This window comes from Sorex fumeus, unplaced genomic scaffold (genome assembly GCF_029834395.1).
Source record: "Sorex fumeus unplaced genomic scaffold, SorFum_2.1 ptg000019l, whole genome shotgun sequence".
NCBI lineage: Eukaryota > Metazoa > Chordata > Mammalia > Eulipotyphla > Soricidae > Sorex > Sorex fumeus.
The window spans coordinates 115,144-133,490 of NW_026606076.1; the positions used below are offsets into that span (position 1 = coordinate 115,144).

General features: G+C 53.3%; 1 protein-coding gene across 8 annotated transcripts in view; it reads right to left on the reverse strand.

Annotated features, from left to right (window-relative positions):
- The window catches only part of HNRNPM (heterogeneous nuclear ribonucleoprotein M), a 38,446-nt gene extending 20,110 nt beyond the window's left edge, over positions 1 to 18,336 (reverse strand). For 5 of the 8 annotated variants that reach the window (XM_056113174.1, XM_056113175.1, XM_056113172.1 and 2 more), the window contains exon 1: positions 630 to 717. In XM_056113174.1, coding sequence (XP_055969149.1) covers positions 630 to 707 — 78 coding nt within the window. In that variant the 5' untranslated portion in view covers positions 708 to 717. Of the gene's footprint in view, positions 1 to 629; positions 724 to 809; positions 818 to 1,716; positions 1,770 to 7,800; positions 7,971 to 18,167 lie in introns of those variants that run through there. The other 3 variants (XM_056113179.1, XM_056113178.1, XM_056113171.1) reach the window with 3 other exon arrangements.
- Between the last annotated feature and the right edge of the window lie 11 nt (positions 18,337 to 18,347).

The following is an 18,347-nucleotide window of genomic DNA, read 5'->3' on the forward strand; positions in this document are numbered from 1 at the left end:
GTGAGATGCATGTGGGCAGCGCTCCATTCGTCCATCCGTCCCCGAGAATGCACTCGAGGGTACCCCAAAGGTCTCCCGAGAATGCAGAAGCCCGCAAGCTACGCTCTCCACCAGAAGACGAGCAGCCTGTTCCACAAACAGAGCCGATGACCATGACTGTCTCTTCCTAACCCCAAACAACTCAGCAACGTCAGTGGAGACCAGTGTGTCCAGAGCTCACTTCTTCGAGGCTGGAGAGGCAGCACAGCCTTGGAGGGCCCTTGCCCGGCACGCAGCTCACCCACGCCCGAAGACCAGCAGGCGCAATCCCTGCGTGCAGAGCAAGGGGAAAAGCGCCCGGCGGCCGAAGTGACGGTAATGCGGGGGCAGGAGGGGTTGGGAGAGATGGGAGATGGGATGGGACACACGGGAGGCGTTCGCCTTGCACGGGGCCGACCCAGGTTCAATCCCCGGCATCCCACAGAGCCCCCCAAGCACCACCAGGAGGAATTCCTGAGTGCAGAGCCGGGACTGACCCCTGAGCATCACTGGGGGTGACCCCCAATAAACAAACAAACAAACAAATAAAAGCCCTAAGCAGCAGCACCGATGAGTGTGGCCCAGAGCCCAAAACCCACTCAAGCGCTTACTTCTTTGACTTTCAGTGGCCTTCCACTCAGACTATGCTTGTTTAGAACTTCAGCGGCTTTTTTCATGCTCTCTTCCATCTTGAATTCAACAACACTACGGAGAGTCAAAAGAAGAGGAGTGAAGCCAGTCCGCGTCGCAAACCACACCCAAATGCCAGCGAGTAACTAAAAGATACTTACGCGCATCCCTTTGGAAGAAGCCACACAAGTCAGAACAGCAAGGAAAGGAGGAGGGAAAAAAAGAAGAGAAAAAAAAAAGTGATTATCAATGACAGTTACGAACATAAAATACGACTTCCGTAACAAAAGTCTCGGTTTCGGTTTTGAAACGCCCCTAAGGACATGCTGACCGAGGGCCCGGCCTGGCCTGGCCTCCCTTACTGAAAGCTGGGCTCGCCAGTCACCCGAGCTGAGTGACCAGCACTGCGCTAGACCTCGAGCTCTGAATTCACGTTCTCAAGAGAAAAAAAATCATCACACGAACTCTAGATCTGCGTCCCTCGGTGTTCAGTCAGCTCCTCCTCATCCTCCTAGATCCATCCCTTCCGTAAATTAAGCTCCCACGCCCTCTGGCTTATTCGAAGCACGACAGGAAAAGCTGAGCTGCGCTAGACTCGGCCAATTGGAAGCGTTCAGGTTTTGTGGGTCTGTTTTACAATTTACGGGCACAGAGGCAACTTTTCAGACTCTTTGGTTCACACCACTTTCAAATGCAGCAAACAACCAAGAGTGACATTTTCTAGACAAGAACACACGTTTTACATGACTGTACCACCGCTGCAGTCCCATGCATGATTCACACACAGCCAGTTCCTCGGTTAACAAAGACAATCCTGCTAGTGGTCCCCAGGAACCCAAAAGGGGCATCCAAACAGAATACCAAAAGCTCTTTGGCCAGCCGTCTGGAAGAGCGGGGCTCCCCCGATGGCAAACCCCCTCCCACCCCACTCTAAGGTTTGGCCAAATCAAACGTGACTGCTCTGCCATGGGCACTCACTGCCGTCCTGGCCTCATTCGATTCCACGCCACCATACAGTTACATTTTGCATGTAGTAAATCCACAGAAGAAATTCTCTCAGACACTTACCCTTGACTTTCCTTCCGCGTCCATTAAGAGCTCCACGTATGTTACCTCACCAACTACAAATCAGTTTCCAGACGACACATAAACCAAGGGAGAAAAGCCAAGAAAACAATGGGAATTTAGAACAATCGTCAGCAACCTTGTATGGAGCCTCTGCCTTATAAGAAAGCCCAGAAACACTCCACATTCTCCAAACCACCACACTAGGCATTACAGGTGTGCAGTAAAAAGTAGGTGGAACTTGGGAACAACATGTCCTGGGGTCTCCTCCCACCGCAGACAAGCTAGCTCCACGGCCGCTGCCCTGTCTGAAGACTCATTCGTGACGCGAGGCAATCCAAATCCACAGGAAAGAGTCTGTGGGAGTCGCTCTGCGGGGGCAGGAGGAAGTGTCCCACAAACACTCTCGCGGGGGGGCAGCTCAGCGGTAGCCAGGGCCACCGAAGCGAGCGCAAGCGTTAGGGAGAGGCCCGGCGTGCACTCAACAGACGAGCGTGCCGAGCCCTGGACTCCGTTTACTCTTCTGGTGTGACTCTCGGGAAATGCTCAGTTTTGAAACCAGAAGCCCGGCCTGCTGGCGCCACTACGGTCGGGAGGACATTTGAATAGGAACCGCAGCGTCAGGGGAGCGCATGGATTCTCTTCGCCAACGCAGCCAGGCTTTCGTCTTGCAATTTTTTAAGAAAAGCCTCTGCACCGAAATAATGATGACGACGATGATGATGCAAATTGAGAGTCGGGTCGGCATCTAAACAGCTGGACAGACAACACGGGGCCCCAACCCGCGCAAGGGGGGGAGGGGCGCCAGGGCATTTCAGGAGATTCCACAGCTTTTCCTGAAAGGTTTGGATTGCCAAGTCACGACCACCATGACCAATGTTAGAACCCGTCGAGAAGACAACCACCAAAATGGCTGCTGACCTTGAAGATGGCACACAGAACAGCCACAGACAGGGGGCACGTGGAGAAAAACCACCTCAAAGCTGGTGCCAAAGCCAAGAAAGGGCTTCGCGCGATAAATGTTCTCAGGATGTTTGAAAATGCCTCCTCCAATTCAATCGTCTTGTTTGGTTCGGCAGGGCCAGGGCAAAAATCACCCTCTGAACGGCCTCAGCAAGCCCTGCCTCGTCTGACTCCTTGCTCCAGGGATTAAATTCAGAAAGGCTTGAAAGTACTACAAGCCAGGAGAGGATGAGGCGTGAAATTAAAGCAATATCTGCAAGGCAAATGAGTAACAAGTACATTTGCATGGCAGTCGGCAGCCTCATCGTCCTTCCTGGTCCCTTCCTGCGATGTTCCAGAACCGCACCAGCACCTCGCACCGACAGGAAGGAGAGGAAACAGGAGGGACCCACCGCGGTTCACTTTGGGGGTACGCACTCCTGCGGGTAAAACCATGGCGCCCCCATGGATTTTCCTCACCCCGAGCGAGTGAGGCCAGGCCAGGCCTGAGGCCGTGTGCGAAGCCATCTGGGTCAACGGCAGCAGCCATTTGAGGGCCAACAGCCCTTGTTTCCACTCGGATGAAAATGCCACAGAGGGTCAAGACAGGAGAAATCCCAAATTTATGTCCTACCAGCTGTGCCTATTAACCTGAAAAAAATAGGACTCACAATACCTAGGTCGAGACAGCCGTCACCATCCTGTCAGAATTCAAAGACTGGTGCGTTTTAGCAACGTTCCTAGTCATTCCTAGTCTGTGCTCTCGAAGACAGTTTTCCGAAAGCTGGTGTTGCAACGAAGAAGCCAAACGAATCCAAACCACACTTGATCCCAGGGTCATAACCCGCTTAGAAATGCCGTGGACAGCAGGAGCTTCGCCCACGGAGCATTCTAGTGACAGTACATATCCAACTGCAGTATTTGGTACCAAAAATGTGTTCAAAATGGCTCCCCCCCAGCCCCAGGTCCTAGTGGTCAGTGCTGCCCAGGAAAAGGACCGGCTCCCTGTCGGAAGCGCTTCGTGAGGAGGGCTGACAGCTACCACAGGAGCAAGAGGTCAGCCCCTTGGCCTAGTCGTGCTCAGTTGGGGCTGAGAGGCCAGACTTGCGCTGACAACTCTCCACGGAGTCCCCCAAGGAGACCAGCGGGCCAGTGAGACTGCAGACTTCAACAGTGAAACAACTGAGAGAGTTTTAGATTCACCAAGTATCACTGGCTACCCCTTATTTTTAAATGCTCCGAGAACTCACTTGTGACCAACATCTGGGTGATTTGAAAAACGGCCTTCAAGAATAAAACACATCAAGGATCAATGAGCACCCCAAAAGAAACTCAGGCAATCCCGTGGAGCTCCTCAAACGCTTCTGCACGGAATTCTATTACCAAGTGCTACGTATGGACCCGTTTAATGTTCAACCTGGACAAAGCAAAGAGCAGGGACCCAGGCCTCACTGAAGAGAGTTCACAGGTGAAAAGGCTTTTTGGTAAGGGCAGAGGAGCCTCAAAAGCGGGGCACACAGTCCTCACCTCTCAGTGGGCCCTTGAGAGCAGAGGAGAAGCAATCCGGGTGTGCTTGAGAGCACAGAGACGGCTTAAACACGGCAACATCATTACACGAGGCCCACCTGACTGAGAGGCAAGGCGGAATTCCTGAGCCCACTTCGGCCTCTGATTTCACTGGGCAGCAGAGGACGAGTTCTACCTCTCGGAACCAAGAAGCCAGGCCAGGCGCCCTGTGCCCACCGCGCGCCCCCAAAACGCCGGCTGCCCTCCCAACAGAGGCAACCGAGGAGGCGGCAAGGAGACTGCGGGGGTTTTACCCTCAACCGAAAACGAAGCTCTGCTCCCCAGAGCCCCAGAGTTGCAGGCTGTCGCCAGAGACTCCACTGGACTCCGCGTGCCCTCCGGGCCTCGATTTTCTGTCAGCTGCGGCTAGCAACTGACTTAAAGTGATGCATTCAAACTGAAGGATTAAGTACTTAAATCTTTGCTCACACAAGCTGAACTGATGGCTGCTAAGTACGGGAGCGACTGGCAGTGAACTTCACACTGACCTCCCTTCCTTCCCCACCCAGTGTCCGTGTTTGCTCACAGCTGGCCAGCTTGGCAGCCCTGCCCCTGGGAGAACAAGCGGCCTCCGGCGCTCCTGCCTCACCCTCAGAGGGCCTGCCGGAGACGCTGGGCAGCGCCGTTTGCTTTTCAGAATGCCGAGATTCCCTTTGGCGCCCCAAAAGCTTCCACGAGGGGTATCCCGGGACCTATGAAGTGCTGTCTATTGGGCGGCTGTGAGTCTGCTGGGGACACTCTGAAGACTGGCTCTGCAGCCGCCAATTCCAAGTTGCCATCACACTGGACTCTCGATCTCTTTCCAATCCAGCAACTCTTCCGCGTTCATTCGCTGCAGCCATGTTGGTCCATTAACAAGCAAGCAAGGCGGGCCCGGGGGTGGCGGTGGGGACACGAGTCCAGAGGACTGACCGCACACGGGCGCCGCAGGCTGATGGTCCGGATTCCGGTCCAGCGTGCAGGACCCCCTCAGCACTGCCGCCGTGGCCCTCCCCAACCAGGGCCAAAAGGAAGGAGAAAACTTTTCCTTTGACCCGCCCGGACACCCAAAGCAGGAAGGAGGGAGTGCCGTGAGAAGGTGTCAGGGCTGTTCAGATTAATTCCCGTCTGGCGACGAGGCTGTGGGAGGGAGGGGATCAGCAGCGCCTGCTTAGGGGAAGCCCGATCTCAGCGCCGTCGGGCTTTCAAAGTGGCAGTGCTGAGCGGGACGGAGACCTGCACGGGCCGGAGACCTGCACGGGCCGGCCCGGAAAGGCCGAGTGCCGGGGCAGCCGCTCAATGCTCGCGAGCATCACCGCCAGCGTCTACCTCCTAGGTGCCCTCCAGGGCCAAAACTGAAGGTGCACCAGGAGGACAGGGCTGGCAGCCGGGGAGGGGAGTGCGAGGTCATCCCGGGGCAAGGGGGTTCTGAGCTCTGAAACAGGCCGTCCCCGTGAAGGGGTGCTCTGAGTGATGAAGACTTGCATTAACCAGACTTCAAAAAGCCTGAAAACTTACGTGCAACAGACTTCAAGTAATGATCTGATTCCAAAGGACCATTTCATCGTATTTAAAAGCAAACCAAGACATCACTGCGTTCTTAAAACGTCATCGTAAAAAGAGAAAGACTTCTTAAAGAGCATGTAAAACACAGTAGATTTCTTTAGACATCACGTGCTGAACATAAACGTTATCATGAAGAGGTTACCTTTCTCCTGAGGCCCACAATCCAACACAGCTAATGATTCAATGCATAAGTCACTTAACCTGTACAAGGGAGCGCTGAACAAGAACACTGCAAGGCTTGTTAAAAATAACAGGATTTACTGCACACCTGTAATTCGAAATTACACCACCAAGAATACGCTGAAAAGGGCTGCACCAGGGCTTTCGGAGCAGGATGCCAGGGAATATGGGAACCGGTTTGGAAGCATCCAAATAAACCACCAGGCTGGTCCCACGCTCGGACAGTGCAAAATAGTCAGTTGGGGTGGACTGCTTCTACATCCAGAAACATCCCAGCTGCTTCGGCCACCAGCTTGCTTTCTTCCGAAACGGAATCACAGAGTGGGGAAGCAGTAAAAACGGCCACCTACTTTATCCGTCATGTCCCAAAACCGGTTCACACACTCCGAAAAGTGGAAAAAATAATTTGGCCAGCAATCTCTTACGAAATGCTAACAATTACGTTTTCAAAGACACGTATCCCTGGTTCTTGGCACTATACCTGATGAGCAATGCAGGAGCAATCCAGCGCTTCAACCAAATCACAAGAACACAAATTTGGGGGTTATTTCCAAAACACGTTCAAATGAGACCCAACCGGACTCTACAGAACTCTAAGCTTGTGTTGGACCACAGCCCCCCAAATCAAGAACACTGCATCTAGGGGCACCATGTGCCATGCCCCTCCGACAAAAGGAAGACCCGTTCCGGCTGCCCTCAAAGCCCAGGCAGGAATCTTTGGCTCACCAAGGCAGGAAAAGCAACCTCACACCCGCACATTTCTCTGGCTGGGCTCTCGGAGACTGACTACCTGGGAGCAGCATACACGACTGAACAGAGTCCACGGGTGGCCAACTGCTTCCGGCACGTCATGGTCAGATTAAGCGATGGGCCAACGCTGGCAGGGGCCATTCGTGACTTCAAGTCCCAATGCTGGCAGTACCACACATCGAAATGGCCTATCCACGTAGCAAGTCTGTCACAGAATGTTACTCATTTGACCAATCAAGCTCCAATCTCAATGCACGATGAATGCTCAAAAAAAAAAAAAAATACCTTCCAGACCTTCAAAAAAGATTGTGCTTAAGATGGTTTTGACTCGGCTTCCCTCCGGAGCGGAAGGCAGACAGCTGGGTCTCTCTTGAGACCATTATTCTAAGCCACTGCTGTGCTGCAGGACCACAAAACCCAACAGCAAACAGCTTGGGCAGACGAAGAGGACACACGTGGCATCCACAGCAAGAGGCGGCAGAGGACAGGGGGCCAAGGACCACCTCGTACCTCCTGGTAGCAGCCGAGCTTCGCTTGTTCTCTCGTCCCGAGCCAGAACTGGAGACTTCGAGCCTTCGGCCAATCTCCCTTTAGATCAGCTTAAGGGGCGAGAGTTCTGAGTACAAGCTCATTTAAGTACAAGCTCTTTTGTAACGATTTAGAATCTGAACGCCACAAACTCCAGCTACCAAATTTGGTCTCAGGAGGACAGCCACAAAATTTCAACAAATTACCATCCCACCAGTGTCAAAGCTTAAAAAAAAAAGAAAACAAGAGGGGGAAAAAACCTCTTCCGCCTAACAGAGAGAATTCAAAAAGATGTTCTGAACACAGAGGGGTTCCCGTTAAGCTGATCCGAGCCCTATTAGCCAAATTAAACCAGGAAAGACATCTGTAACCCCAGGACCATACAAAGTGCCCCGGCTGACACAGAGGTGAAAACCACCAAAAAAGAAAAAACTGGATTTGAGGGGGGTCAACTTCCGAGCTTGAACAGAACGCGTGCTCCACCCAGAACAGCTGCCACTGACAAAAAAATAACCAGAGAATCAGCCACGGAGAGGATGGCACACGACCTTGCCCTATGACCACCAGGGCCATTACCTTTTTCTTTCACCAGATCTTTAAGTGACTGCCATTTCACATCAAAAGGTATGTTCGTGATGAAGGCTCGGTATCTTTTCGTTGGATTGGCATAGGGCTCAAAGCGATTTCCTCCTCTCTTTATGTTTTTTTCCTTCCTCTTTTCATTCGGAGTCGGTCGTTCTCCTTCACTGAATTCAAAAGAAAAAAGCATGTCCATTAGAACAATGTAAAAGACAGTATTTGCTCTGCTACGTTTACAATTCCACACGACGTTTCGGGGAACTGACCAGACTAATATTGATTTTGATTTGAAAATGGTCAGAGACACTCAGAAGTGTCCCACCGAGCCAGTCTTGGCAGTGGACTGCTGAACCCCAGCTAATTGAGAAACCAGTTCCCAGGAAGTTGGCGCTCAGGAGCCAACGCCCCGCGCTGGGTTTCATTCCGAGACAAAACACCATGGGAAACATAGGCCCAAATAATTGTAGCTTCACAAAAGTATCTTCTGGTGGGGGGGGATTTTGTTTCTGTTGTTTTGACCACCCTCAGCGATGCTCAGGGGTTACTCCTGGATCCGCACTCAGGGATCACTCTTGGAGGTGCTGGGCTGGAATGCAGGGCAGCCACACGGAAGGCAACTGTACTACTGCTCCGGTCTCCGGAAAAATACTAAGTGGGAAAACGGTACAACCATTACAACATTACAACAGGCTGCTGGTTCTCTCCCCAATCCTTTTTTATCCCCCCCTTTTTGGGTCACACTCAGTGATGCTCAGGGGTTGCTCCTGGCGATGCTTGGGAGGCCATGTGGGATGCCAGAGATTGGACCCGGGTCAGTCGTGTGCAAGGCAAATGCTCTACCCACTGTACTCTGGCCCCCCAACCCTATTTTTGGGGTTGTAAAACTGAAAACCTAGGGCTGGAGCGATAGCACAGTGGGTAGGGCGTTTGCCTTGCACACAGCCAACGTGGCCGACCCAGGTTCTATTCCCAGCATCCCATATGGTCCCCCGAGCACCGCCAGGAGTAATTCCTGAGTGCATGAGCCAGGAGTAACACCTGAGCATCGCCGGGTGTGACCCAAAAAGCAAAAAAAAAAAAAAAAACTGAAAACCTAGGCCAGAGGCATAGCCCAAGGGGCTGAGAACATGCGGAAAAACAGCAGACCCAGATTCCAAACTGGGCACCTCACTGTCACGGCCCTCCCCATGAAGCACCACTGGGTGTGGTGTGAAGGAGGAAGGAAGGGAGCCAGAGAAAGGAGAGGTCAGAGGGGAGAGAGAGCAAGCAGACCCAGGTCTGAGCAGCCCTGGGAGGTAAAAGTGGAGGATCCCACCCTGAGTAAAGAAGGGTGGGTGCGTCTCCTGCCAGACTGTTCTGCGCAATGAATAAGGCCTTTGTGCATTAGGTGGGGCTGGAGCGATAGCACAGCAGGTAGGGCGTCTGCCTTGCAAGCAGCCAACACGGCCAACCTGAGTTCGAGTCCTTCTCCCCTTTCGGGTGCTTCCGAGAGTAACTCGCCCGCACGGCAAAGCCTGGCAAGCTCCCCGTGAGGTATTCGATATGCCAAAACACAGTAACAATTGTCACAATGGAGACGGTACTGGGCCCGCTCGAGCAAATCGATGAACGGAAGGGCAGTGACAGTGTATGAGGTGTGTCCATGTGCTTAAGTTCCAGATACAAATCCCACTAAGGACCGGATGCGGAAGTGGCCTCATCAGAGGGGCAGGCGCCGCACGCGCCCGAGCTGCCCACTCGCCAGCCCAGGCACTTTGCTTCCCAGGCCCCAGGCTTTCAACCAGTGAGAATTCAATGGGTTCTGGTGAAGACTGTACTCAACAGAAAGAGAAGGGAAACCCCCCCCAAAAAAAGGAACAAAAACGGGGCCCGAGAGCAACCTGGGTTTGATTCCCAGCACCCCGTTGGGTCCCAAAGTACCACCAGGAGTGAACCCTGAGAACAGAACCAGTGATCTGTGGCCCCCAAACAAAAAAGGTGGGAAAACAAAAGGCCAAGATCATTATTTATTAGTAATAATTAGTAAAAATATCAATCTGAATAATTCATTTTATATACTAGAATGTCTTGGGGGTAAGGAAGCTATTTAGAGTCTGGACAGTGAACCTGTAATCTCCCTGAAAAACTTTGGAATTAGCAACGGTAGCTACCAAACTTTTTTTACAATCCTCCTCCCAGGTGTCAAAGTTCCCCTCCTACCCAAGAAACACACACACACAATGTAAAAATCAATCGACATTTCCTGAACCTCAAGGTTCTCAGGACTCACTCCTGGCTCTGTGCTCAGGGATCACACCTGGTAGTGCTGGGATCAATCCCTAGTCAAGGAAGCGCAAGGTAAGAGCCCAACCACCCACTGCACCATCTCTCCAGTCCCCAACCTTTTTTCTTTTGGACATCCAATTTTTTTTTTTTTTGAGGAGGGAGTTGGGCCACACTCAGCGTTGTTCAGGGCTTACTCCTGGCTCTGCACTCAGGGATCATCATGTGGGGCTCAGGGAACCATAAGGGTCTGAGTGCAAGGCAAGCGCCCTCCCCACTGCACCACAGCCCCATGGTCACAGGGATCACATACAGTAATTACCCCGTTTCCGCTCACCTTGAAATCACAAAGTACACAAACAATTACGATCAGAACAGGTCCCATCTGACCATAACTATACAGCTTGGAATGGGGGGGGTGGCCCTCAGGGAACTGGGAGGTGACTTCCCTCAGCAGGGCAAGACAGAGCTGGAGAGCGGCATGTGCTCAGGCCCTGCTGTATCCGGGGCTACACTGTGGGCAGGGCAGTGTCCAGATTCAAACCTGGTATCAGTATAGGTAAATACACATCCCCAGGTGCCAAAGAGATGGGTATCTAGAGCAGACATGGCTGACCCAAGTTTGATCCCTGCACCTCACAGGGTCCTGCCGGCAGTGATCCCTGAGCTCAGAACCAGGACTAAGGCCTGAGCACTGCAGAGCGTGGTGCAAAAACCAAAAACATGCAAACAAAAAAACATACAAGCTAGAGCTTCAATGGGGAAATTAAAAAAAAAAAAAAAGCTGAGATTTTTCCAGATAACCAATCATCTGCTCACTGCTGTAGGGGATCTGGTTTGGGTTTAACAGAGAGCTTTCCATCTTACCAAGAAAGTCATTGAAAGGGCGATTTATATATTAAAATAATTATCAGGGCTGGAGTAAGAGTTTAGCAGGTATGACACTTGCCTTGCATGCACCTAGCCCAGGCTTAAGCCCCAGAACCCAATAGGATCCCCCGAGTCAGCCAGGAGTAACCCCTGAGAGCAGCCAGGAGTGAACATGGCCATGAGTGAACATCTCAGACAGGACGTGAACCGTAACTTTTTAAAAAAGCCCTCAAGGGGCTGGAGGGATAGCACAGCAGGCAGGGCGTTCGCCTTGCACGTGGCCGACCCAGGTTCGATTCCCAGCATCCCACATGGTCCCCTGAGCACCGCCAGGGATAATTCCTGAGTGCAGAGCCAGGAGTGATCCCTGTGCATCACCGGGTGTGACCCAAAAAGCAAATAAATAAATAAATAAATAAAGCCCTCAAGAAACAGTCTATGAATAACTGAATGTGCAAAGCTAATCCTTTGTTGTGCAGAGGAGGCGGCAGAGGGCCCCAATGTTTATAGCAGCTGCCCTGACCCGGGCAATCCTCCTTCTTAAGTCTTTTGGCGAAGATGGAAAATGTCCCCTGAGGGGAAAAGCAAAATTTCCCCATTGAGAACCGCTGATGCAAGCAGATGGAAAGCAGGATGCTATGAGGAGGAGGAGGAGGAGGAAAGAGCAAAGACCCAGAAGAGAAAAGGGCGATGAATTTCGTTTCTGCGCCTGATCCAGTGAGAATTTCTTACACTGAGTGATAACCACTGGCAGCGACAGGGAGGAACGGATAATAACAGGCCGAGAACGAATAAATCACTGTTCGTGCCGCCACCATACATAAAGATCCTACCAGGAAAAGGGAACAGTGCCTACCGCAGCCAAGGTAGATATATTGGGCTATACTGTGATGGAAGCCATCCCACCCCACAGCCCCTGGCCTTCGAGGCGCCCCCAAAACTGTTCCTTCCAGAGTATTTCCATGAGAAACGGTACAGTAGGGAAAGTGCCTTAGCGCAAGGGATTTTTTGAAAAATGTAATCTGAAATGGCAACCTAATATCCTAAAATTCTGACCACATCTCCTGGGGGAAATATGGACATCCCCCCAAATCCCTTTAGAGGACCATCACTCCTATAAAGTGAGTACAGAGATCCTTTCCGGTGTTTTTTTTTGGGGGGGGGGGCGCCCCACACCTGGCTGTGCTCAGGGATGACTCCTGGCAGGAGACCATTGGGAGAGCTGGGGATGGCATCCAGGTCAGCTACACGCCAGGTAAGGCCCTCCCCACTGTACTGTTACTCAGGTCCAGAAATCTTTCAGTTCTGAGGTGCCTGAAACCACAGACTATCCCAGCTCCGGTGGAATGGAACCGGAATAGTCTGAACTATCATCATGACTCAAGTTCTTCACCAGCAAAACCAGCATAACCTGTATCATGGCAGGACCAAGGCTGCTAAGAGACTCACAGGCTAACAAAATCACAGTTCAGTAAATGTTAATCGAGGTGACAAGCAGGGTCACGCTTCTAGAATCCCAATGTCACTGTTTCTTTGCTACTACAGCAAGAACAGTATCTATCTGCCTTGAACATTTCAAGTCTTGGCACATAGTAACTACTGCAATGATTTATTGTCCTGGGAGGGCGGGGCCAGCATTCCCCTAGAGCAGGGAAATACTCTCTGCCAGGGATTGCACCCACATGCAAAACATGCGTTCCAGCCCTTTGTGCGACCTCCCGGGGCCCTTATTCCCACTCTGAGTAGGGTAGAAAGAGAAACTGATTTGCTCCAAGTTTGTCGTCTGAAACTTTTGCAAGCACTGATGAAGCTTGGATGAAGAGAGCCACCTGGGCACCACCCTTGTCACAGACGAACAACTCAGCTTTGACCCTATCACTGTGAAATATAATGGGATGCTAGTCCGAGCAGATCAAAAAGAACAGGAAACTTGAACTTTACAGGTTAGTATCTGTTTAGTTTTTTTAAAAAAATTTAGAGAGGGGCAGGAGAAATAGTGCGGTGGGAAGGCGCTTGCTTTGAACATGCCTGACACCGGTTCCATCCCTGGCATCCCATACGGTCCCAGAGCACTGCCAGGAGTAATTCCTGAGTGCAGAGCCCCGAGTAACCCCTGAGCATTGCCAGTGTGACCCAAAAACTAAATAAAGCGCAAAAGAACAAGGTTTTAAAGAATTGTGCAGTGCATTCAAAAACCATTGGGCCATTGCTATCATCAGCCCAATCATTGTAATCCTGAGCACATATTCGGCTTCAAAGATTATTTTTATCAAATATACGGGGGGGGGGGGGGGGGTCACACCCACCACCTGGCCCCCTGGCGCCGTGTAATCCCATCAACGGCCAAGACTCAGAGACTGTAAAATCCAGCTCCCGGAACCGTGTGGCTGCTTTTGCGGCCACGGCAACGTCTTATCAGGACATCTTTTTATGACATCTTATTATCTCATTCCTACTTTGGACAAACTTGCAGGCTATCGAATGTAGCCTGCCCACAGGGCAGAGTCTGGCAAACTCCCCGTGGCGTATCCAATATGCCAAATACCAGTAACAATGATGGGTCTCATTCTCCTAAAGAGCCTTGAATATAATCTCAGGGCTAGGATGAAAGAGACGTTACTGGGGCCTGCTCGAGGCAGTCGACGAATAACAGGATGATGAAAAGAAATGAAAAATGAAATATACGTTGAGGGGGGTCTGCTCCACCACCGCCAAAAATAAAAAACTCAATAACGGCTGTTTCCTGAGCGGTCTCCAGATTAGTAATGAGGAAACAGCAAGAGCCTTTGGAGTCAAGTGGACCAAAAACACTTTATCTTGGTTGTCAGGTAGGGTCAATGTTTACCATCACCCGGGAGCTAGGCACTCGGCTTGCATGCAACCGTGATAGACTGGTCCCTGGTTCCAACCTCTGCATCACATATGGTCGGTCCCCTGTGCACTGTCAGGGGTCACTTCCAAGCGGAGGCAGGAATAAACAGCCCCCAGAGGGTGTGGCCCAGACAACCAAAGAAAATTTAGCATTATCTTCCCGAGACTCTGTGCAAGATGGGACTTTCCATAACCAGCCCAGCTGGGAACATGGCTGAATTCAGAGTGCAAGCCTCACTCACACAGGGTTCAATCCCTGCCTAAATTGAGAAGGGAACAGAGATAGCCAACTTTGCCCAGGTCCAATCGAGTGTTTGGCCCACTGCCACGTGTGATCCCCCCCCCCCCCCCCTTGCAGACTCCGGTTTCGCTCATTTCCATTCCCTCAGAGGTCTTCAGAATAAAATCCAAGTCCTTAACCTGGAATTTACAGCCCACCAGCTGGCAGGAGATCCCGCCTTAAGGACTACTTTTAAGTAAAGGGCAGTTCAAAGCACACACCCAAGCCCCTGCTGGGCGTGGCCGCTTCTCCCGGCCTCTCCCCACTTCGTCTCTGGGGGACCTGAAGGAACAGCAGGTCAGGTTGGGGGTGAGGTGGAGGACCCCGGGCTCCTTTGTGGGTGAGAGAGGCCACGTTTGCAAAGTTCAAGCGAACTAGGCAAGGTGGCTTTCACAGCAGATCTGTGTTTGGAGATGTTTCAGCTCCCAAAGAACCCCAAGGAAGATTTCCTACCGCAATGAAAGGTTGAAGGTAGCACTGATGTGTGCTCTGCATTCAGCCCTGGGGCAGAGTGACTGAGGGCCATCACTGAGCCCCTTCAAGCCCCAGCACCACTTTCAAGGGGCCAACTGTCACATCATTCCTGCGTTTCATCTCCATTACTGAGGTTTTAGGTTTCATTCATTATTTGCTATGCAGACTGGGAGGAGGGGTCGGGGTGTGAGTTTGATAAATGCCCAGAGTCTTGTCCAGGCCAGGGCAGCAGTCCAGAGTTAAGGTGCTTGCCTTGCCGGCAGTCAAGTCTAGTTTGAACCCAGTAAGGCTGCCCAGCCCTGAAGTGACGTCTCTGCCCGAAGTAGCCCCAGCACAGCCGGGTGTACCCCGGAAACACTGGCAAAGATTTACGACTGGTGCTTCCTTGTACACCATTTCAGCTTACAAAACGCATATAGAAACAGCATTTTTGAACTGCCAAAGTGAACCCTACTCTAATACAGATTAATCACCTTACAACAAATATTTCTTTCCCATAGGACTCCAAAGCCAAGCTCAGGAGGCTGGGGGCAAGTGCCGGAGACCTGTAGGGCTAGAGTCAGAGGTTACTGCATGCTCAGCACCTACAGTGTGGCGACACCAGGGTTCACCCAGCAATGTTGGGGGATTGGGGTGCCTCCTTAAGGGCCACGCAGTGCCCAGGACTGAAGCCAGCTGGGGATCACACCTGGGTTGCTAACCCCCCTACTGTCTCCCTGTGCACCAATTTAATGCTAAAGAGCTTTAACTTAAGAGCTATGCAAGAGAAATAAAAAACCAAGTTTTCCACCTGTACATCCCAAGTACTGTTAGCTCCCCTGGGCCCTGTGATGAATGGTTCAGGTGTTCCGGCGATCAAACCAGTCACAGAACACAACGTGAAATGGTGCAGTTGGAAAGTGCACCCCAGACACTTATCTGTGACTTCCCATCCTCACAGAGTTCTGGCAGCAGTTCCCTAGCCCACCATAGCTGCTTAAGGAAATGCAGACAGGAATTAACGCCGCAGAAATCCTGAACAGCTGAGAGGATGGAAAACACCTTTCAGAGAGGATGGGTGGGTTTAAGGCTCTTAATATACCTTTCTAGTGCTGGGGGGGCATAGCGCTTCTCCACCCAAGGATAAAAAGTTTAGGGGAGGGGCTGGAGCCAATTGCACAGTGGGTAGAGCATTTGCCTTGCACACCACCTTGAACCAAGTTCGATTCCCAGCATCCCACATGGTCCCCCAGCACCGCCAGAAGTAATTCCCGAGTGCAGAGCCAGGAGGAGCCCCTGTGCATGGCACGGTGTGACCCAAAAAGAGGGGGAGAAAAAAAAAAAAAAGGCTGGGACTGGAGAGATAGCACAGAGGGCAGGGCGTCTGCCTTGCACGCGGCTGACCAGGGTTCGATTCCCAGCATCCCATTATGGACCCCTGAGCACCGCCAGGAGTAACTCCTGAGTGTAAACCCCTGTGCATGGCCGGGTGTGACCCAAAAAGAAAATTTAAAAAAAAAAAAAAGGCCAAGGGGATATAAAGAGCACAGGGAGAGAAGGCATCTCTGCCTTGCATACGATCCACCCACTTTGGAACCCAGTTCGAGCCCAGGCACAGTATAGGGTCTCCCTCTTTGGGGTCACCCACCTTCTGGGATCACTGAACACAACCAGATCTGGCCAAACACGACCCCACACACAGAAGCAAAAAAAGTTGAACCACAGAACTGGGTGTGCAGCGAGTGCTCCTTTACTTCTGGGGAGCCGGGGCCTGTTTAAGGTGGGTGGGAAAGTCCCTGCCGACCCAGGCGCTTCCTTGCTTCCAGCCGTGAACTTTACATTGCGACTATGTTGCCAAAGACTTTTCTCTTTTCTTTCTTTTTTTTTTTTTTTTTTAAATCTGTGGGACTTTCAAACAGATGCCCAGCCTCCCTTCCCACTCTCCGGCTTCCATCACCAGCCCACGCCTTGCAGATCCGGGCACTTTTGCAAACAAACCCTCCGGGGCTCATCCTCCAGATGTGGGCGATCAGAACCGGCAGGGACCGAACGGAACCGGGACCCCCCCATTCCCCGGCCTACCCTGTCCCAGCCGCCCAGCCCCAGACCCCCAAAAAAAAACCAAACAAAAATTTCAGGAAACTTTAAAAACTCCCAAGACCCTGGAACCAGAGCGCCAGGCCGGTGACAAGGGCGTTCGCCGTGCAACGTGGCCGAGCGGGTTCGAGCTCGCCCCAGCATCCCACCGGGCTCCCCGCGCCCCCAGGGACCCCGCCAGGAGGGGCGATCCCTTGAGTGCAGGCAGAGCCAGGAGAAAATCCGGGGGGGGGAAGGAGGGGGGCACCCGAGGGCGCGACCCAAAACAGCAAAAAGAACGAAAAAAACCGAAGGCCCGAGGCAGGATTAGAAATCGTGCTCAAGTTTTTATTTATTTAATTTTTTTTTTCGCAAGTTCCTGAGCTTCCCGCGCGCCGGGTCGCCGCCGATTTTTAAGATCGGGAAGAAAATTTAAAAAAAATAAATTTTTTTTTGAATTTTAAATCCCCTGGAACACACAAGACGGTTCTCTCCGCCTCCCCCAACACACACACACACACACACACACACACAACACACACACACACACTTCTCTCCACTCTTTTGTTTTCTCCCGGAGCGAACGCAGATGGTTTGTGCTCGCAGCGCAAAAAAAAAATAAATAAATAAATAAAATAAAATAAATAAAATAATAAATTAAAAAAAAAAAAAAACAAGGCTCCGCGGGGCCGAGAGCTCTTGCTCCCGCCGCGCCGCCGACCCCGGGGCCCGTGGCCGGCACCCCGGGGTGGGGGGTGGGGGGGGCGCCCAGGAAAACCCCCCGCAAGGGTCTGCGCTGCTGCGCACAGTCAAGTGTGACGACCACCCCCCCCAATAAAAAAAAAAGAAACAAGAAAACAAGCTCCTGCGCACCCGGGGGGCGGGGGGGAGGGCGCCGAGGGGTCCCGAAGGCGGGCGGCGGGTCCCGAAGGCGGGCGGCGGGTCCCGAGCGCGTGGCGGCGGCGGCGGCGGCGCAGGGACCCCGGGGTGCGAGCCTGGTGGGGGGGGTGTCCAGGGGGGGTGGGGGTGGGGGGAGGCGCCCCCGAGCCGGGCCCCGCCGCCCCCCACCCCGCCCCCGCCGCCCGTTGAACCCGGAGCGTCGAGCAGCAGCAGCAGCAGCAGCAGCGCGCGCGCCCCGGCCCGCGGGGGAAACTGAGGCTCGCCCCCGACCCCGCGGCGGCGAGGACGGCAGGCCCGACCCGAGAGGAAGTGGCGACGCGCGCGCCCAAGGTCACCAGCACCCGACCCCGGGGCCGCGGCGGCCGCCCCCCCCGCTCAGCCCCCGCGAGGCCCGCCCGGGGGCGACGTGGGGGTGCGGGGGGGGTGGGGGGAAAAAGACCCCGGGAAGTTGGGTCCCGGGGGGGCCCGGGAGGCGGGGACGACCAGCCCCGAGGCGACCCCCGAGCCCCCGGGCCGCCCCCGGCCCCGCGCTGAGGCGACGAGGTGGGGGTGGGGGAGGGGAGCGACGCGACGCGACGCGACGCCGCGGCCATCAACAGACCTAACGGACCCGGGCCCCCGGGTCTCGGGAAACGGGGGTCTCGGGACTCACCCCTTGGGGCCCGGGGCCCCGTTGCCGCTCGGCACGCCGGGCGCGCCGCTCTCCTCCTCCATTTTGGGCTCCGTCGCCGCCGCCACCTCGGCCGCCGCTTCGACCCCTGCCGCCATTTTCTCCGCGTCTGGGCTTTGTGTGAGCCAGCGGGCTGCGCGGCACTGCGCCTGCGCGCCGGCG